Source organism: Sceloporus undulatus, chromosome 1 (genome assembly GCF_019175285.1).
Source record: "Sceloporus undulatus isolate JIND9_A2432 ecotype Alabama chromosome 1, SceUnd_v1.1, whole genome shotgun sequence".
Taxonomy (NCBI): Eukaryota; Metazoa; Chordata; class Lepidosauria; order Squamata; family Phrynosomatidae; genus Sceloporus; species Sceloporus undulatus.
The window spans coordinates 345,362,217-345,384,247 of NC_056522.1; the positions used below are offsets into that span (position 1 = coordinate 345,362,217).

Here is a 22,031-nt window from a genome sequence, read left to right on the forward strand (position 1 = left end):
CTGACAGTAAGGGCAGTTCAACAGTGGAACATACTCCCTCAGAGTGTAGTGGAGTCTCCTTCCTTAGAGGTCTTTAAACAGAGGCTGGATGGCCATCTGTTGGGGATACTTTGATTGTGGGTTCCTGCATGGCAGGGGGTTGGACTGGATGGCCCTCTTACAACTCGATGATTCTATGATTCTATGAAGCAGTACATTTAACCAGTGAAAATACTTAATTGGATCCCACCATTGTCCTACCAACATTCACTCTTTAAATTCAAAAGCACAAAAGCTCCATTACTGCAGCATATTAAAAAAACCCAAACATTAGTCATTTTTATGGAAAAAATAATATGTAAGTTGTGAAGGAGCCTAAGAACTACTAAATTTCTGGGTAAGTTGTGCTTTTTACTTTATCACATGATCCAATATGCTACCTAACTACTCATCCTAGCTTTCAAATATATCTTGTCCTAATTTTTAAAGTATATAAATCAACCCCCAAAAAGATACAAAATGGGTAGGAGGATTGAAACATGCAAAAATGTGAACAAATGCACACTTTGTCACAATCATCCTATTTACTTAGTCTGGACAACACCAACAAAAAGCATCAAATTGGAGATAGTTAACATCTGACTGAGGACACTTACTGTAATACATGGAGCCCAGCTGAAGCTGTCCATCCACCCATCCTTGTTCTGCTGCCTTCTGGAAATATTTAAGTGCCAACTCATAATTCTGCAGGAAGACACAAGTAATTGTTAGGAATACTAAAATTCTCTCTTACACTGAAAGACATAGACACTTAAACCCATCTTTGTGACTATTACTTCACTGTATAGACAAATACTGATATTCGAAAAAAGAATCTTGAACCTACTACTGAAAATTATAATCTCAGAATTATGGCAGATGGGAGGGGGAGCAGGTTGGCATAATGAACTGGAATGGATGATGATGCATTCTATGACAAAGCATTATTTTCTTTTGATAGCCAGTATCCAGGTTTTTTTGGGGGGGGGGGGTGTCAGGGAGTTCCACAATTTTGCTTCTATTTTAGTACAGGCATTGGCTGTGCAGGGACCATGGCTTGAAGACTTCATTTTTTAACTCATCCACAACACATTCTGTATCTCTCCAATGATTCTTACTTATTTCCTGTCATTTTTATTCATCTTCTCCTTTCCAGCTTATATCCAGCTGCCAGTTTCCTTCATTCTCCCCTACAGAAGCTTTATGTTTACTTCTCCCATAACTTCCATCTCTTATCCCCTTTGTCTCTACTTCCAATTTTTAAAATGTATAATAATTATTTAAATAATTTTAACTCTTAACTTTTAAAGCTTCCTTTGGCCCTCTGATTGTTCTTTCAAGGCTGAAGAAGTGACTGCTACCATGTCCAAGAGGAGCAACAGCAGCCCAAGGTGCTCCCCCACTTCTCTCTTTGCATGTGCTCTTTTCACCGCACTTGGTTATTCAGTCTATCTGACTGTTTCTGCTCTCTTCTCTCTCCTTCCCTCTAACATGGCAGGGTCATAGTCTTATTCTCTAATTCCTGTTCTCAGAAATACTGGAATGCAGGGAATTGCTAATATTGGCTTAACTTAAATCAGGACAGTGGCACAGGTGAGGAAATTGAAGGAGGTGATAATGGGCAAACTGTCACGGTGGCCTATTAATCATCCCCAGCTCACAGGGTGAGTAACACTGAACTAATAATAATTATTATTATTTATTAAAGTTTATTTATATAATGCCATACATTTTACACACCGCTTTACATAGTCATCATACAAGATACAGTACATATAAAAACCTGCCTACGGCATACAATCTAAAATAAAAAAGCAGCAAAATTATAAAATAGCAACTTAACATTAAAATAACCTTAAAACAGTAGGCTATAAAAACAATACATGTTATTATACTGTAATATAAAATTAAGATCTATAGATTTGAACAATCATGATGTGTGTATGTGTTATGTGTGACAAGGTTTTTAACGTCCTTGTAAATATTAATAAAATAAAACTTATTTATACCCCACTTTTCTGCTACAGGAATAATCAAAGCGGCTTACATGATTAAAAGATAGTCAATATACATTAATATATCTAACCCCCCTAAAAATAAATATTAAACCTTGAGGTGGCCAGAAACTTAAATGTGTATTGAGCACTGCATCTGCCAATATGTATGACTCAGCATATGATATAATCCATTATGCCATATTCTGAAGAGTTGGATCAGCAGTGTATATAAGGCTGCGTCTAATGTAAATTATTGTCATGTTGGTTATTGAGATGAGTGGTTAGAGTTGTGGAAAGTGTAATTGCAGTTTGTAAGTGAGTATCAAAGAGTTCTGTGTGGCTGTGAGCTACTTAGGAGGAAGACAGTGCATTCTTCCATCCTGGATCTCAGTTCTGTTCCTGCTTTGTAAATAGCATTTGCTTATCACTTGTAAATAAATATCTTAACTGTGAGCAATCCTCTTCCGCTTCCTGATTTGTTCAATGTATCTCAAGGCTGAGATACAATGTATCTCAAGGCTGAGATCCTGAAAATCACATTCACATCTCTTCGCAGCATGACAATACACACTATTCTAAATGGTTAAAATCAAGCTGTAAGCTGAAAAACTTCCCTAAACAAAGTTGTCTTTAGTTCAGACTTAAATTTAACTAAGCAACTGATAGTCTGCAAATGTTTGGAAAGAAGATTCCAGGAGTGAGGAGCAGCAAGAGAGAAGGGGCGTATTCTAGCTGGGGAAGAGAAAACCCTTGGCTGGGTCAGGAGCCCTGAGTTCCTGGAACATAAAGCACGCGCAGGATGGTAGGAAGAAACAAGAGCTGACAAATAAGGGAGGTGGGAGACAAATCATGCAGGGTTTCAAAGGTTAAAAGAAGGGGTTTATAATGAATCCTAAAAGGAAGAGGGAGACAATGAAGAGATGACAGCAAAGGGTTAATATAGTCATAAAGGTGAACCGAAAAATAATCCTGGCAGCAGAATGTTGAATAGAAATCAAGGGACCAAGGTCAGACAGACACAGCCTCATCAACAGAAGGTTGCAGTAATTGAGGCGAGAAATAAACAGGGCATGAACCAAAATCTTAACAGTAGATTCTGAAAGAAAAGGTCTAATTTTAACTAGATTATTGAGAAAAAATCGGCATGATTTGGCTGCAGTCTGGATCTGAGGAACAAATGACAAAGAAGAATAAAAAACAAAGCCAAGGCTATGCGCTTCCTTCACAGGATGGATACAAATGTCATTGACTGTAACTGAAAATGAATATTGTGAAGTTGGTTTTGGTGGAAAAATAAGAAGGAAAGACTATGCTAAACACAGAACTTCCAGCTCTATCAGCCTGCAGGGTTTCTTGTTTGTTTCTGGACTGAACAGAAGCTCCTCTTTTAAACTTCAGGGCCCATATTACCACAACCCCAAGCTTGCTGCTCTCACAATTTGAACATATCCCTTTCCTTTAACTCCTGTTGCTTCAGCCTCCCAAAGCTCTCTTGCTACTTTGAACTCTGTCCTTCCTCTCTTGTTGGAACCATTTCCCAGAACACACTTGTTCTTGAAATCCACCTTTTCTATGAAGACATTGGCACAACTCACATATGCTCATATCTCTTTCACACAATATAATTTTAGCACTTATTTGCCATTCCTTCCTCTGTTTTCCCTATGCAAATTATAGATTGTAAGCCCTCTGGGCATGTACTTGTCACCTTGCATCTTGTTAAGCACTATGGATATTGATACTGCAAAATAATTTAGCAATCTAATTTATGTTACAAGTATGTGCCTCTTTATTGGAAGGTTAGCACTGTGTCAAGAAGACTTACCACTGGAACACCTCTTCCATACAGATAAGCCATTCCCAGTCCACTCTGTCCTACTGGATTACCCTGAAAAACAAAGAATAGAAATGGAACTTTAAGTTTGGATCTATACCTTCACTATGCATTTATAACACTCATAAGGAACAGACAGATGTTTAGGCCTTCTGAAATGTCATCTGAACAGAACACTATGATAAACTAAAAATCAGACACCTGATACTGTCAGGCATTTATCAAACTGCAAACATAAATCATATTGTATGATACTGGAAAGCAGTAATATTACAAATGGCAATGTCTGTGCTGATTGTTGCTACTGTTACCCTTCAGAGATTTTCTGGCCTGGTGTTTATATTCATTCTAATATGAAGGAAGATCTCAGTCGAAAAAGTGTGGAATACAATAGTTTAACACCCAGTGAAACGAACATGGCAAGGTTAAAAATAATAAGAAACATACAATTACTTTATGTTTCTTGCTGTGCCATTTATAGCAGTATAGTAACATGAAAATGTGACAATACTTAGGCTTTATGTTAACATGGAGTTGTGACTTAAGTTAAAGACAAGTTACTATGCTGGCAGAGGAAATAAACTGTGTCTTCAAGGGAGTACTGGAACAAGATAGTACAGGTATCCCTCACAGTCAATTTGTTAGGTTCTGCTGAATTTTCTGTATACAACAGCATGAAACTTAAAATGCATTTTCAATAGAAATGTACCATATCAGCAGCTTTCTTGAAGTATTGAAGAGCAGTTTCATTGTTCTGAGGTACAATATCACTTCCTTCTGAGTACATCTGGAGAAACAAAATGCAACTGCAGGTCAGACAAAGTTTAGAAAGAGTGACATGTTCAAATAATATGCTTTGGGAATCCTTAATGTAAAACTAATCTCATTTTTTTAGCACAAATGTTTCTTTCAGGGCCATCACCTGACAAAAATATGATTAGGGTTTTATATACAGATCAAACTTGCATACAGGTAAGACAACAACTTAAAACAGGAAGTTGACTTTGTTTTTATATCAAGTGTATCTTAGAAGAGGAACTCATCAACAGAGACAGAGAGAGAGGGATGACATTTTTAAAGGGTATTTGCTCATTATATGCAATATCTGTCTCCAGTGATAATAATGTCAGGATTGGTCAGAGAGTGTCAGTGTGCTATAATGATTTGAGTGTTGGACTAGGATTCTTGGACATCAAGGTCTGAGTTCCTGTTCAGCCATGGTACCCTTAGGCAAGTCACACACTCTGAGCCTCAGCAATGGCAAGCCTCCCCTGAATAAATCTTGCAAAAAGAAACATTCTGTGACAGGTCCACTATAATTCGAAGTCAGCTTGAAGGCACATAAGGAAGTGTGCCCTTTTCATCAGCAAGGGTTCAGTTCTGGACCTTCTGCAAATGGGAAAAAATTCAAACACTCAAGCCCCATATTAGTCAATGGGCAGTGACATGTATGCATCCATACACGGCACCATGGCACCACTGAATAATCTGGGATGTGGCAATCTGCAGATCGCCAGCCTGCTGATACAGTGGGTCCATTGTAATACTGGTCAGAAATGAAAAGTAATGTTGGTACAGTGGTACCTCGGGATACGAATTACCCAGCTTACGAATTTTTCGGGATACGAATAAATCCCATAGGGATTTATTGTTTCGGGTTACGAACGTTTTTTCGGGTTACGAAAAAACGCCGGCGCTGTTTTAAATGGAGCCGCGGCGGAGCCGCGGCTTTTTTTCCCATTAGCGCCTATGGCAATTCGGCTTACGAAGGTTTTTCGGGTTACGAAATTAGCCGCGGAACGAATTAATTTCGTAACCCGAGGGAGCACTGTACTTACCTGTGATACATTCATTTCCAGCAGACAGGGTCCTAACATCCTAAAGCTCAGGTAACTCCTCACATTTGCTCCTAGTAGCCACTGTTTCTTCTATATACTGCCTACTAGGAGCAAATGCAAGGAGCAACCTGAGCTTCAGGATGTTATGACCCTGTCTGCTGGGAAATCTTCACTGATATGGTTTTGGAGTGAATTTTTATTATTTTTAAAAAAATATTGTTGGGTTGCCTTGTGTTTAAATTTTCACTGATCATTTCTATAATAAAGGTGTAATCTGAGCTAGACTACATGTATTGAAAAATATATATTTTTTAAACTGGCTGTCCAGTTTGAGTTCAAACACACTTAACAGGAACAGCATTACAGGATCGGATATGCATTTAGATGTCTCTTTCCCTCCACTAGCAGTTAGCCTTATTTTTGACAGTAATAATAATATAATTTCCAAATATGCTGCCCTCAGTATCAGCACATATTACCTTCCCCAAAAATGCCATTGCATGGGAGTTGCCAGCACCAGCTGCTTGATTGAAGTATTCAAAAGCTCTCTAGAATGAGAGGGAGGAAAAATGACCAGTTGTTCCAAGTAAAAACATTTGCCCATCAACACATCTCTCAATGTAAGAAAGGAATAAACATTTTGTAAATTTTATAAATAAATTACGTGCTAAAAACAGAATGGTATTTAAGTTATTTATCTTATATCCTGGCTTACCTGAGGAAGGTTAAAAATAACATTAAAACAGATTAAATTTAAAATACAACAATAAAATCTGAAAAATACTTTCTTTGAGTTCTAGCCAAGTTCATATTCCAAAGGCCAATCTGAATGAGCCAATGTTTGCCTTCTGGTAGAAGGAAAAGAGGATGGGCCAGCAGAGCCCACCCCCTAACTTCAAGGAGTTTCAGAGTCTACATTAGTGGTCCCCAAACTGTGCCCTTTAAGATATTTTGGACTTCAGCTCCCAGAAGCCTCAGCCATGTTGGCCAATAGTCTGGGATTCTAGGAGCTGAAGTCCAAAATCCCTTAAAGAGCAATTTGGGGACCACTGGTCTACATGGTACCACCAAACTATAATTATAGAATTCCACAGTTCTCATTGTTTTCACAAACAAGGTACAACAATTATTTCACATTCAGGAATAACTTTATGAAGCAATGTTGCTACTGTGCAATGCAACCCTCTGCCTTATTTGTATGAAAATAAACTTCACTTTGACTAATGGTACCTAAGTTGGACGACTTCTGATTCACTAGAAATAGTGCACATACCACTTAATCACAGTCCAATAGTTTGCTAGAGCTCTTGGTCCCCATTTAGGATGCACCAGTTGTTGGGATAAACTAAACTAGTTTTTTGGGGGTGGGGTGAGGGAGAAGGTTTCAATAGCCTACTAAAATTCACACAAAGCAGCTCAGCCATAATTATATATCAGGATCTGTTAATCTGAGAACCACTTGGGTTTTTTTTCTTGCCATACAGAATGTCATACCTCTTGAAGTGTCATAAGATTTTAGTCTAAATAAAAGCTGCATGGTATCCAGCTTTGCAGTTATTCTACCCATAGTTCATCACACTCAGACTTCCCATTAACTGGTTTAACTATGCAGTTTCCATATTGCCAGTGGCAGGACTTAAGATGAAGGAAGGTTCAAAAGCCATTTCTATGAAGTAGAAGTGAAGCACCTGAAAAGTTATCCTTCCCTGAAGTAGTCACAGGGATCCTGTAATATTGTGCAAAGGGAGAACATGTCTCCCTGCCTGACCCATTTCTATGCATGCTGCAGTAGCAAATTACCACTTCAACATCTTTTTAATTCTCCACATTCTTTTAGATGAATATGATGCAGCAGAATAATGGCAGAATGGATCACTCAAAGTGATGATCTGTGGACAGGTGCTAATTCGGGAGCCACCAGATACCACTCCCTGGGGAGTTTCTAGGAAAAAAGAAACAGTTGTAGCCAATGGGAACAAATACGGAGCCGCTGTTTGGCATAATGGAGGACAAATGCCACTCCCCTCACAGCCAGTAGCTTGAGAAGCACTTCTCTATCCCCCCTCCATTAAAGAAACTAAGCCTGAAATAATGATGCTTGAACTAAGAAACTAAAGTTTTTTGTGGGTTTTTCGGGTTATGTGGCCATGTTCTAGCAGAGTTTCTTCCTGACGTTTCGCCAGCATCTGTGGCTGGCATCTTCAGAGAATGCTTTGCCTGGAAAAGGCAAAAACATTCTCTGAAGATGCCGCCACAGTGCTGGCGAAACGTCAGGAAGAAACTCTGCTAGAACATGGCCACATAGCCCGAAAAACCCACTAAAAACTATGGATGCCGGACATGAAAGCCTTCGACTTCTAATTGCCACTGCCCTTGCTGTGGAGGGACAGAAGGGCAGGCATAGCTCCATCACGTCTAGGCCCAGCAGATGAAAGGCCTCCACTCCATCCCAATTTCCCTGCCCTGAAACTGGCATTATCTCTTCACTTATACTCCTAACCCCCACTGCCCTTCTCTTTTCCTTGGGTTAATTTAGTTGTAAGCTGGAGGGCAGGTGACTGTCCAACTGAGTTTGTAAGCTTCTCTGACAGCCTTTGTGGCTGGGGGGGGGGGGGTTAATAAAATTTTTAATAAATAATATCAGCAGTGTTACTCAGTAACTGGATAGATAAGGGTTTACTGTACAGAGTGCATTACAATTTCAGCCCAATTGCTTTTTTCATGTTTACTGACCTTTTATTTTCTGGAAAAAACCACATGGAATTACAAAAATAGCAAAAGATGGTACCTGATGATTTTGCTCTACTCCTCTTCCTCCATGCAGATGTAATTGCCCAAGTCCAACCTGGAACATCAATTCAAACACTTTTCTATAAAGCCGATCCACCCACAAGACACACAACAGCAGAATAAACAAACCACATAGTAAGGTGCAATGGGCAAATTGAGAGATCCAGAAATAGTTTGAGGAGAAAAATAACATTGCTTCAATAAACAAATAATATGGATGACAACAACTACAAAAATCGATAAGAATACAGTAGTCTTGATTATGCGACATAAACAGGCCGACTGATGTCGGATAGCCGAAAATGTTGGTAATCCGAGGCTCAGTGTCCTCAATGCGGTGCACACGCACTACCATTGAGGACAAAAGTCCTTTGCCTCCCCTCCCTCCCTCTCGGCCTCCCTGCTTCCTTAGTCCTTGGATGCAGCCTCCTCGAAGAGGCCTGGGTGCCCGGCCCTGGCCTGTCTCCGTGGCTTGTGGAGGACAAGCCGGGGCCAAGGATGCAGCCTCCTCAAAGTGGCCTGGGTGCCTGGCCCTGGCCTGTCCTCCGTGTCCATGGAGGACAAGCCAGGCCGAACACCCGGGCCTCCTTTCCTGGGCCTTTCCTCCCCTCAAATGGACTCCTGAGAGTCCGTTCGGGGAAAGAGAAGCCAGGAGGGAGAGGCCTCGGCATGGGCCCAAACCTCTCTTTCCCAGGCCTTCCCTCTCCCTCAATGGGCTCCCTGGAGTCCTTTGGGGGAGAGGGAAGAGAGGCAGGGAAGAAGAGGCCTGGGCACCTGGCCGGTCCTCCTCTTCCCAGACATCCCCTTTACCCAAAGGGCTCTTCGGAGTCCTTTGAGGGGAAGGGAAGGGAAGGGAGGGAGGGCAGGAGAGGACTTGGTGAAGGTAAGTAAGGAACGAGGGAGGGAAGGGAGGAAGAAGGAAGGAGGGAGGAGGGGAGGTGAGGGGCGTAGGATAATCCAGAGTATCGGTTAACCGAAGGCCGGTTAACCGAGACTCTACTGTAATAATAAATGGGTACTGTTCAGAACCAAAGGACTACCTTTCATAGAGATGGTAAACCTAGGTCAAAAAGAAAGATGCTCCATTCCACCAGCAGTTTATCCAATGGAATAGGGAGAGCCGTAATGTCCTTCTACTTTCTTCCACCTTCCAGAGCTCAAACTCCAGTGTGGACTTTGTTTGGTTATTTTCCTACTCATCTTTCTGCTCATTATTTTGCTTTTCACTCTGTTCTCTCCTCATCCCACCCTATCTTTTTATCCTTCTTGCACTGCTTCTGAATTTTCCTTTTTCCCCCTTTTATTTTAGTGCTCTGTTTGTTCTCTCTCATCTTCCAGCAGCTATAATAAAGTCCATGGGACAGAGGACAAAGGTAGGAATTGGCGTGTGGGCATGCAGTTGAAATAGAATGACTTGCATGTCAGAGAGAAAGGCTTTCATTTAACCTTTTTCTTAACATGTAGTTTTTCTACAGAGAAGTGTTCAATTATGTGAGCTCCAATCTACGGAATGAAACAATACAGGACAGGTTCTTCAATCTTGAGAAACAAAATACAGTGGAGAACTTATGATACAATGATAAAAAATGTTAAGAATAAACCACAAGATGTCAGTTGCTAAATGGGACAGTTTTCCAACACCATCCTCTGAAAGTATAGCAATGTACTGCTTTTAACTGTTTTGATTGCAGAGCACAATTTTGAAGGCATCTTTACTACTATTACCACATGCCGTATAGCTTTCTAGATGTTCACTTATGTGCAACTGCAACACCATTTTCTAACAACAATTTACTAGTTGGCTTGGTAAACTAATCCATACCTGTGCTTGAACATCTCCCTTTTCAGCAAGAAACTGGTAATATTGTATCAAATCTTCCTCTAGCATTCCACTTGCCATTCCTGGATTTTCTACTTCATCTGGCAGGCGAATTCTCTGTACTACTGTGCCTCCTGTCAGAGAGATGTCACTTGCCACTAGAAAGAAAGAGGGCAAGTAGATTCAGCAGTTTGTTCATATAGTTGCCTAGAAGAAACAAAGGTTTACCTAAGGAACAATTCTATCCAGATTTTGTGTTGCTGTGCACAGCTCAGTACACCAAACATGGTCCCAAGGGAGCTGGAATTACCCCAGCTACTCTAGTGTATTTGAATGAGAGATTGGTTCAGCCTTGGCATTCTTGGATGGTTGCATAAGTAATCAACACAAATGTGGTTTACTCTCTAAGGTCAGCACAAGCAAGTATTTGTGGATTGTTTATGCAGTTATCCAGAGAAGAATACATATATTATCTGACAATCCTATGGTTTCAAGGGAGTGTCTGAAGAGTAACAGGACATAGTTGATTTTGCCCACAAGATTGGAAACATTGGTCCTTGAAGAAGAAGATACCATTTCAGACTCCCACTCCTAGTAGAAATGGCCACAATGTTTTTTTGTTTTTTTGCCCGAGGTGTGAGTTCTGAACTCAAGGGCATGGTGAGTGTTTGCAGGGAAACAGTGTGGATACACAAGATCCAGAATGCTCCCGAGGGATGGAAGGTACACCAGTCCTGGAGCTGGAATAATTTATTTCCCTCCAACTCTTAAGGAAGGAGGGCAAAACCTACTTTCATCCTTCCTTTCTGCCCTGCTGGCAAGAGCCTGACAGGAGTTTAAGTACACTGGAGCCTCTGTTATTTCACTAGTATCCCAAAGTGAATGACTGTACCCTAAATCACCCCACATGCACATCTAAACACACAAAGTGTGAAATGGCACTCAAAAGAATACAGAACTACTAGAAAAGTAATAAGAAAATGTCCTATTGCTCCCAGTCAAGAGTACAGCTGCAGCGTTCTGGCCCATGTGAAATCTCTGAAAACTTCTGGCATGCTGCAATATGTAGAGCATACAGGATATTAAGGAATGTGCCATTATAGATCTAGCACCTAAAGGAATGGGTCAAGTTGGCACCCTAGCCCTATCTATGCAAATCCTGCCTGCTACAAAAACATTTAGATATTAGGTAATTTCACTTTCACATTTGTTTCCTTAAAGCGCAATAGTGCTGGTAGCGGTGGGGAAGAGGATGGCCCCACCCACTGCCACTAAATAGCTTCTGACAGATTAGCCCTGATGCAATATGGGCCTCGTTTTCCACATATAGCTCAGTAAGTTATTCATTTTACCATAAAAGAAAACAGGGAGATGAATTACTATAAGAAAGCTGATTCACATTTTTAAGACATGCTAAAAAAGATTTTAGAAATAGATCAATATTTCTCAGTAACACTTAATATAGTCAAGTGTCACATTTCATGTAGGAGAGATAAGCAGCAAATGTAAAGAAGCATCTGAGTTAACAAGCTGTTGCAGTACTGACGAAAGCATTAAATGGCAAGCTTATCACTCGATATCTGATGGACTAAAGAGAACTATAAAATAAATCTATAATACATGCCATGGTCACTAGGTGAAAATCTAGCTTATGTGTAACAACAATCATACAAACTTTATTTTATAAACAAGAGCTAGCATATTTTCTGAAATCAAATTAAGAACAACAAATTAAAAATATATTATTTTAATTAATATATTTTAATAGTAATATAATAATATAATAATATTTATTATGTCTCACTGTACTGATACTCTGCATTGATACCCAGTGGAAAAAATACAGTTGTTTGAGTATATTACCTAAAGTGAAAATAAATATGGAAAACACATACCATGGTTGGCTACTAGACGATAATGTGTAAGTGCAGATTCACAGCTCTGAAGAACTCCTATCCCAGCCCAGTACCGGTAGCCCTGGAAAGAAACAACTCTTGTGATTCAGACTTAATAGTCAGACAAAATATTAAAACAAAAAAATCTGGCACTTTACAAGTGATAAATCTTGCTGTCTTACTGTCTTGAAACTACTGAAAGTGGTAGTGATGCTGAGGAAAGGAGAACAATATAGTCATATTGAAGTGTCCTACAGTCAGCTTGTTTCAGTTCATGAGCTACAAAAGTAGTTACACTTTAAACAAAATTGAATCTAAAATTTGCCTTCCATAAATATAAAGGCTCTTTTCATCAACATTTTTTTATCCAAAGCAAGGTTTTTACTTTAATTCAGGGGTAAAAGTCATGCAGAGCTCCTGATTTTGGACTAAAAGTGACATCAACTCCAACCAGCATAGCAAATGATGAGGAATGCTGGGAGTTGCAGTCCCACTTTAGAAAGCCATTTGATTCCCTTGCTTTAGTGGGAATCTCAATCCCTTTAGAAGGCTATGGATCAGTGCGTCACAGGTTACAATCCCACAGTGTGGGCTTGGGAGAGAAAGGCAAGCCTTGAAAATGCAGATCTAGGTTTAGAACTTTTATCCCCAAATTCATTCTATGTAACTAGGTGGGGAAATATACTTACCAAAATCATATGGGCTATCAGATTTCCTCCAAGAGCTCCAAAAGTGTAATAAACCAGTGCCTTAAAACAGGGGGGGAGAAACTGGTTAATCAGACAATTTTTATTGGTATATTTAACAGAAAAACACAGGAAGGGAGAAAAAGCTCAATCAGAACTCTCGTACCTTAGCCTGGCTGGAATCAACACCAAGGCCAGACGCATAGAGAAATCCAAGGGCCTGAAATAGAAATAGAAAAGAGTTCATATGTGGCAATTTCAGTACTGCTTTAATACAGTCACAATCTACTTTACAAGGTTACTGTTTCCCTATTTTCCTTTAATAACAAGTAAAGATTCCCTCCAAGAGCTCCAAAAGTGTAATAACTCTCTGGCTTTGCTTCGCGAACGAAGATTCAGGAAGGACTCATCCTGCACTTTGTACAAGCGCATTGGTGACTAAAAAAGGCCAATCCGGGACAAACAGGTCTGGTTGCAGAAAGCACAGCGGAAAGTCTCTTTGGGTGATGTTTCCAGGTTGCGGTTCTTTCTGTGTTGTCATTTCTCTTCGAGACTCATTTGGCGGGAGCTTTTGAAAAAAGCTGCAGCATCATGGATAGTGTGTCTCCATGCCTCCCGATGCAAGGCCAGGGCAGACCATTGTTGGTGATCAATTTGGCCAAGCCTGAGATGTTGTTTCAGGGAGCCCTTGTATCTCTTCTTTGGGGCGCTCCTCTTATGCTGACCTGTGGCAAGTTCGCAGTAGAATACTATTTTTGGAAGGTGATAGTCCTTCATCCTAGAAACGTGTCCTGCCCAGTGCAGCTGCGTCCTCAATAGCATGGCCTCAATGCTGGTGATCCCTGCTTGATCAAGGACAACAACATCTGTCACATAGTCAGTTCGGTGTATATTTAGAATTGTACGTAAACAGCGCTGATGAAAGCGTTCAAGGAGTCGTAGGTGTTGGCGATAGGTGACCCATGTTTCAGACCCGTAGAGGAGAATAGACAGTACAATGGCTCTATATACACTGATTTTTGTGCTTCGCCTCAAGTGTTTGTTACTCCAGACTCTTTTGTGAAGCCTTTCGAATGCACTATATGCCTTTGCCAGTCTGTGATCGATCTCTTTATCAATCTTGGCGTCTGAGGAGATGATGCTTCCAGGTAGGTGAACTGCTGGACGGACATAAGCACAGATGTGCCTACAGTGATGTAGGGATGGTAGTGTTCTTCCTGTGGTGACGGCTGGTAGAGGACTTCCGTTTTCTTCAGACTGACTTCCAGTCCAAAGAGCTCTGCAGCTGTTGCAAAACAAGATGTTAGGCGCTGCAGAGCTCCTTCCATATGGGCAACGAGGACAGCATCGTCAGCAAAAAGCAGCTCACGGACTAGACAGTTTAGAGTCTTAGTGCGGGCCCTCAGGCGGCTTAAGTTAAACAGGCTACCATCAGTATGGTAGCGTATATAAATGCTGTCTTCTTCTTTGAGATCTACCGTAGCCCTTTGGAGCATCATGCTGAAGAAGATTGTAAATAGAGTTGGAGCGAGAACACAACCTTGTTTCACACCATTAGTTATTAGAAAGGGCTCCGAGAGGCGTCGGCATATCTGACTTGACCTTGCTGGCCTTCATGTAGCAGGATGACACATTTTGAGGAATGGGGGGGGGGGGGGCAATCCGAGTTGTTCCAGGATCTGCCACAGACCTTTTCTACTCACCATGTCGAAGGCTTTGGTGAGGTCGACAAATGTTACATAGAGTCCTTTGTTATGCTCTCTACATTTCTCTTGCAGTTATCTAAGGGCAAATACCATGTCTGTAGTGCTCCTATTAGCTCTAAAGCCACATTGGCTTTCAAGGAGAAGCTCTTCTGCAATAGCAGGGACTAATCTGTTCAGCAGTATCCTTGCAAGGATTTTTCCAGCGATGGAGAGCAGTGTTATAAAAGTGTAATAAACCAGTGTTTAAAAACAGGTAAAAAACCTAGTTAATTAGACAATTTTTATTGTTTAATTTTATTTTCTATTGGAAGTTTTATTCATCCTTCCCACATAGCTGGCCTTGCCAAAACAGTATGACCCCCTGTATCCAGGGGATCAGTACCCATGGTTTCATTTATCCACAATCCCTCCTCAACTATTCCTCAAGAGAAGCTTTCGATATGGAGATTGTACTGTACAGCAGAACATACTGAAATTAAAGGTCTTCCCAAACTTCATAACCCTATCATTGAATCTACATGCAACATAGTATGGTGATACAAGGTATATTTTGCTACAGAGGATGTCCCTCATTTTAACCTTGGATCACATTCAGTTCTGCAAGGTAGCTGAAAATGAGAAAGTGAGAAAACAAGAGGAAGCAAGTGAGAAAATAGTGAGAAAGCAAGAGGAAATCCTCATATCAAATGTTAAATTCTTGCATATACTCTTGATGTTTTAGAAAACTGGCAAGAAAGCTACACACTAGATTTCTTTTTGATTATGAGAGGATATGATTGGCACCAGAAGGCATCTTATACTATCATAGTGAGAAATTAAGGTGGGAAGTCAGGTTTTATTATTCTGATTAGTGAATATTATGAAAAGGGAAAATGTCACTTGGACTGGTATTTTCACATTAAATTCTATTTTGCATTCAGTGAAAATTTCAATTAACACTATGAACCGAAGGGTAGCATAAGAAAATCTGGTACTACCTAAAACCCTTTAGCTAATTATGCTGACCAGGAGAATTCCCTCCCCTTCCCAGTGATGACATAACTAGCACAATCTATTTGGACAGCTAATGTGCATTTTTACACAAACTACTGCAGCTAACAACAAATTAGTACTTAAGCCTTATGTTAACCAGAATTGGAGGAACCTGTAAATAAATGTGCATGTCTTCAGTGACAGTAAATAAATGTGATCATTTTTAGTTAGTTGATAATAAGGAGAGGGGGATAAAACCGCACATAGGGCAAACTAATCACAATTCTACATTTCATACATTATTAGTAAAGAAGAATGCTTTAAAATATACATACTGTCTGCCCTTTAGGAGAACCTTCTTCAGTTAATTTCTCAAAGAGTTCTTTAGCTGACTGAATGTTTTGCTTCAGGTAGTCTCCAAACAACATAGCATAAGACACTTTTTCCATCGCCTTTGTATGATTCATATCAGCTGCTCTCAGAAGATACTGATAGGCTCTTCAAGAAAAACAAATGCAAGCACACACATGCTCAATTATTTTTTCTGAGTAAAGAGAAAATGCTCCTTAGATGAAGGCAAGAGGGTTTCCTTATTATATTCAGTTAAAATTATAAAATATTAGCACTAAAAAACTAAATTACAAGGACACAGAGACATTGGAAAGTGGGCAGTTCTTACATACCCTTTATATTTACAGTACCTGAAAAGAATTGTCTGGTATAGTAGTCTGACATTACTGTACTGTCCTTTATCATTTATGTATAGAGCATCTACGTGCTAGGGCCTAAGGCTGCTTGTTCCAGTTATGGATGCATCAGAGAGCTATCAGGGCTAACAGTTATTGACATCTTGAATGTTAAGTTATTACTGCATGGAATTGATCTACAAAAAAGTAACAACTCACTCTTTCTTTTGAGCTTTTTTACTGCTTTCATTAAGGATTTTCATCCCACTTTGGTAAACATCCTCTGCCTCTTGCATTTGCCTTCTCTTATTAGATTGCTCTTCAGCTAATAAAAGATGAAGAGATAAAAATATTAATATTAATACTTCGAATACAGTACTAAGACACTGCTCATATTTTTTCCAGGCCAAGCATTTTGGTTGTTACAGAACATCACACCATCTATTTTACAATGATCTACTATATTTTAAGAAACTATTCCCCTCTTGATCTGCAGCAGGCAAACAAATGCTCAGAAACAAAAATAAATTACAAACTCAAAGTAGTTAAAATTATTTTTTTGTGGCTATGTTACTGAGTGAAACACATTTCCCTGCATTTTAACAAGTCAAAGTTAATGGTTGAGCACTTGGTAGGTGAAAGCTGTTACTTGAAAAGAATATGCTAGGTGCTAAGAATCACCAACATTACACCATTAGTGTATACAAAACGTTAAAGAAACTGTTTAAAAAAGTAAGCAGCCAGTAGACAGTAAGCAACTGTTCTGGGAGTCTTTTGGGCTGAACAGTATTAATTACCTAAATAAATTATATAAATATATCAAATACAGAAAAGAGGGAAGAAAAGTAGTTCTGATTTTGCTCAGTAGGAGATACCTAGCTACACCCACAAAATGCAAGATGAAATTGGTTGTGGTTAAGTCAGATGTTTCTTGGAAGCCTGCAAGTAAAGCTTAAAGGCAATTGCTCCTGTGGGTGCTTCAATACTATAGAAATAAATAAGTAAATAATGTAGAAAAATAAAGTTTGACACTACATTAAATACCATGACTCCATCCTACATAATCCTGGGATTTTTAATTTTTTGAAGCATTAGCCTTCTTTGGCAGAGAAGGCTGCTGAAGATCATGTTAAACTACAAATCCCAAGGTTCCATAAAATGGAACTACAACACTCAAAATGGTGTCGAACTGCATTCTCTCTACAGTACAGATGCATCCTAAGTTACACTTTGTGGAACAGCAAATTCTATCCATTATCCTTTCTTAATCTACTGCCATCTGTACTAAGAGTTTTGTATTAAGCTTTTAAAATGTATGCTGCCTTGGAACCTATGCTGGAAGAAAAGTGGGATATAAATTAAATAAATACTAAATTAATAAGTCTGATGAAATTGTTGCCAGTTTCTATTGTTATAAAACCACAAATAAAATTTCTCTAACTATTATTTGTCAGGTGACTCTCATGTAGCCTAAGAAGTAAGAATCTTAGGTTAGCTTTTTTACTCACTCTCACAGAATCCCCACTTTTGGTCACTTTTGTAGTCATAAGTTGTTGCACACCAGAGCCTGCCATCTTCTCTCCCATCCACAGTACACTCTGAGTACTCCTTTTCCAGGAATAGAAAAGGGAAGTGGCATGGTTCACCATCTGCAGTTCCACCAATAGCTGTCAAAACTAAAAAAACACAATACATTAAGCATCCAGAACTTTAATGTACTGTATTTTGATAGATCTCTACAGTAATAAAAATATTGTTTCTTTTCATTTTCTATGTTAAACAGAACCTGTGGCTTTTTCAAACATTATCCTTCAGAAATGTATGTTTATGGAATATATCTATCTCACCATTCACGTCTAGAAACAACAAAACCCACTCACAGAAATTTACTATCATGTATGAGCAGGCTAGCATTCTGCCAAACACTAATCATCACATGCAGTTAGAGAAAACACTAGTACAGAAACACTAGTTGCTTTCCCATATTCAGTTGCTGTTGCATAACAACTGCAGTCAGGCACCACTGAGCCAACACTCACTCCCTCTTATACACACACACAGAATACACATACTTCACATAATTAATATTGGTTTGTAAAAAGCAGTACAACAGTCTCAAAAATCTCAATTTACAACTGGGATAGTAAACAAAGTGGGCTAATTTTGTTTTTTTTTAAATACAGCTGTTATTTACAGTGAGTGAACGATAAAATGTTATGATGCAGGGAACCTACCCAACCTTGATTCATCAGGATTTTTTTCCCTATGATAAATTACATATACACTTATTTTCCTAAGGGGGGGGGGGGACAGCTTCAAGTTTTGGCAGGCTTATTCCTATAATCTAATTTTAGATGCAAGGCTTTGCTGAAAAGTACATGAAGTACAGCTGACGTGGCATTAGGAGAGAAGTGAAAATCAGGTGGCACCTGCTGTTTCTGTGATACACAGTATGAAACAAGTCTTCTTTCTTTCTTTTGAATGTTATAGTTAGATATGTAAAGGCTTTTCTTATTGGTTTAATGATTATATCTTTTATTCATCTAGAATCATAGAATCATAGAGTTGGAAAAGACCGCAAGGGCCATCCAGTCCAACCCCCTGCCATGCAGGAAATCACAATCAAAGCATCCCCGACAGATGGCCATCCAGCCTCTGTTTAAAGACCTCCAAGGAAGGAGACTCTATCACCCTCTGAGGGAGTGCATTCCACTGTCGAACAGCCCTTACTGTCAGGAAGTTCCTCCTAATGTTCAGGTGGAATCTCTTTTCCTGTAGCTTGCATCCATTGCTCCAGGTCCTAGTCTCTGGAGCAGCAGAAAACAAGCTAGCCCCCCTCATCAACATGCCATCCCTTCAAGCATTTAAACAGGGCTATCATATCACCTCTTAACCTTCTCTTTTCAAATAAATTTTAAGCATGTCCTCAAGCAACTGAGAAATTTCAGCTCTTATATGCTTTCTAAAGCACACCAAATTTACATAAACCCTATGTCCTTTGCACTAGATTCAAGAGGACTGCAGAAGGGACGTACAGACGAGAAGGAAGAAAATTTACATAAGTGACTGGAGGAGAAGCATGGAATCCTCTCTCATTTTGATAACCATGGTCCACACAATTACAATTGAACTCCCCTAGAAATTGAGATTCTCCAGACCTACAAATCTCATCTCAAAAAGTTTAAGCTCTGCAAGAAAAAATCTAAGACTGCCCATAAGATCACCTGGTTTTTGTGTTTCTACCTCTTCCAAGCCCTTATTTAGTAAGGTTGACAGTTCTAGAGAATCTATCTCCTCCAAAATCCTTTCCTTCTCTTCCTCTTGGCTCCTGAAACTTGCTCCTTCTTCAGTGTGTGCTTCTTGTTCCTCAGAGTCAATGAAGATCTGACCTGCTACCACTTGGGTTCCTGCTGAATGGTCTTTCACTTGTTCTTCAGAAGGCAAGGTTGTCTATGGAATGCGTAGTATGAAAAAATTAAAACAAGTTTTGAACTGTTTCTCATATCCATACAATCCACATTCACCCAGCAAAACTGGAGTTCTCATTTTAGAATGTAAGTAAACAGTCAGAATTTACTACCTCAGATTAAGAAAGGTGTTTAGAATTTGTGAATCATTCCTCTCCGAAAAATCTGTTCAACTTAGAATCTTTTATTGGCTTACATCTGTTATCTACTGCTTCAGTTTAGAAGGTAAAGCCTGTTCTTTGCTCACTGTAACTCATGTCCTCTCATGTAATTCCCACTACATTCATATATTTTAGCCCCAAATATCCTTAATTTTTCATTTTATTCCAAACTGATATTAGCTTCTCTTCCATTCTGGAGTATCTCAATAATTTTATTATATTCCAAGAAGAGTTGTATAAGGACAGAAAGTCAGATTATTCAAATGTTGTTTTTAACTACTGAGGCATTTCTCCTTAAAAACTCCCTGCTACATGGGACACAGTACATGGCATATGTAGATTATATGTTCTAGAGCAGGAGTGAGCAAAATGTGGCACTTCATATAGTTCTGGACTGAAATTTCCAGTTTCTCACCACTGATTATGCTGAAGAGGCTGACAGAAGTTGCAGGGCAACATCATATAGAAGGTTTCCCTTTGTTCACCTATTTTAGAGTGTTGGTATGAGCAACTGAAAATCTAATGGTGCTTCTCTCCTGGGAAAACAGGATCAGAAATATGAGGAGAATGTGCTCACCTTTGATTCAAAGGACTCTTCCTGAGCTCCTTCTTCATCTGCAAAATTAAACAAGTATAAATGAATGATATTCAGAGGCATTCAATGTCTCATTCCAAACATTACTTTGTATTTTTAAGAGTTAGATATTAGTATCTGTTTTATTTATTTATTCAAGCCTGAAGTGGTCACATGCTTATTTGCTCTGTTGAGATATCTGAATAATTTTTGAAATGTAGAGTTGGACCCTCTAATATAGCTAATAACTTAGCAGAAAAGACCACAGTAACTAACATACATACTGAGGTGTAACGTATGTACGGAATTCCAATATTCTTACCAATATTCAGAATATTTGTGGCTCTTAATGAGTTTATGGAATACTTTGGCAGAAAGCAGGAGACAAACTTTCACTTAAAGTCAGCCCTCCATATTCAAGCATCCATGGCTTAGAAATATTTTTATAAATAAATAAATAAATTCCAAAAAACAAACCTTGATTTTGCCATTTTATATAAGGGACACCACTTTACTATGCCACTGTATATAATGGGATTTGAGCATTCACGGATTTTGACATCCACATGGGGCACTGGAAACAAACCCCAGAAGATACCAAGGGCAAACTATATTTCTCTTTCCCCTTTCTGCTCGCTGCTCTGGACTGGCAGACTTTTGGAAGGTGCAGTGAGTAGCAGGGCAAAATCTGTGCAATTCCTCTTGCATTTCTCCAGTGATAATTTCCACTGGATCTCATTTCTTTGGTGAATGGAAGGAGCCCTTCTATTTGTAGAAGGGACACTTTAGATCTAACCCATAGTACCTAATCACCACCCATCATTAAAATTAAGAGCTCAAATCTCTAATGCAGCTGGTTATACCTATATTAAGTGCTCTGAATAACATTGGAATACATTTTACATATTGCAGAGGTCAAACAAGAGCAGTCTTTCTTCCTTGCCCATATTACCATATTTAGTTTTCTGTTTCTTTCATTGTCACTGTAGTTTTTTTGAACAAAAATACCAAGAGTTGTATGGCAATCTTGTCTGCTTCAAACCTGCAAGACCTAAGTCCAAAACACAATGCAGAAATACTCCAGTTTGAGACTGCTTTAAGTGCCCTGACTCAGTCCTGGGATTTGCAGCACTAGAGCCCTCTGACAGAGGCGGCTAAATTTCTCACAAAACTGCAGTTCCCAGAATTCCCTAGGATTGAGCCAGGGCAGTTAGAGTGGTCTTAAACAGGATTATTTCTGCAGTTTTGGACCTTAGAGAAGGAACTTCATTCAAGGTAGATAACTCTGGCAATGGAAGAGCCTGAAAGTGAGGCCTCTTAAGAGCCTGGTCACTGAAGCCTCACTAGCAGTGTCAAAAAGTTAAACCAAAACAAAACCAACAAGGCAAAAGAAAAACATCAAAAGACTGTGTTCAAAGTTAGGCAATAACAGTAAATATGGAATTATAAAGTCAGTCTCAACAGGTTAAACTAGCTTTCATAGAACTTGCTTTCATAAAACTAGGTTAAGATTCTGGCTTGGTTTTATTCAGGAAAAGCAGGAAGTCAAAATTTTGAAAGGCAGGTCATGTCAAATTTCATCCCTAAA

General features: G+C 39.3%; 1 protein-coding gene across 1 annotated transcript in view; it reads right to left on the reverse strand.

Moving 5' to 3' along the window:
• SEL1L (SEL1L adaptor subunit of ERAD E3 ubiquitin ligase) overlaps window positions 1-22,031 on the reverse strand; it is a 41,944-nt gene that overhangs the window by 11,085 nt on the left and 8,828 nt on the right. The window contains exons 2-15 of the mRNA XM_042477241.1: window positions 20,447-20,484; window positions 19,466-19,691; window positions 17,750-17,917; window positions 16,461-16,566; window positions 15,891-16,053; window positions 13,044-13,097; window positions 12,881-12,940; window positions 12,192-12,273; window positions 10,300-10,454; window positions 8,476-8,532; window positions 6,167-6,235; window positions 4,559-4,636; window positions 3,841-3,903; window positions 636-723 (exon numbers count right to left, since the gene is read on the reverse strand). Of these exons, the coding sequence (XP_042333175.1) occupies window positions 636-723; window positions 3,841-3,903; window positions 4,559-4,636; window positions 6,167-6,235; window positions 8,476-8,532; window positions 10,300-10,454; window positions 12,192-12,273; window positions 12,881-12,940; window positions 13,044-13,097; window positions 15,891-16,053; window positions 16,461-16,566; window positions 17,750-17,917; window positions 19,466-19,691; window positions 20,447-20,484 (1,407 nt within the window). The remainder of the gene's footprint in view (window positions 1-635; window positions 724-3,840; window positions 3,904-4,558; window positions 4,637-6,166; window positions 6,236-8,475; window positions 8,533-10,299; window positions 10,455-12,191; window positions 12,274-12,880; window positions 12,941-13,043; window positions 13,098-15,890; window positions 16,054-16,460; window positions 16,567-17,749; window positions 17,918-19,465; window positions 19,692-20,446; window positions 20,485-22,031) is intronic.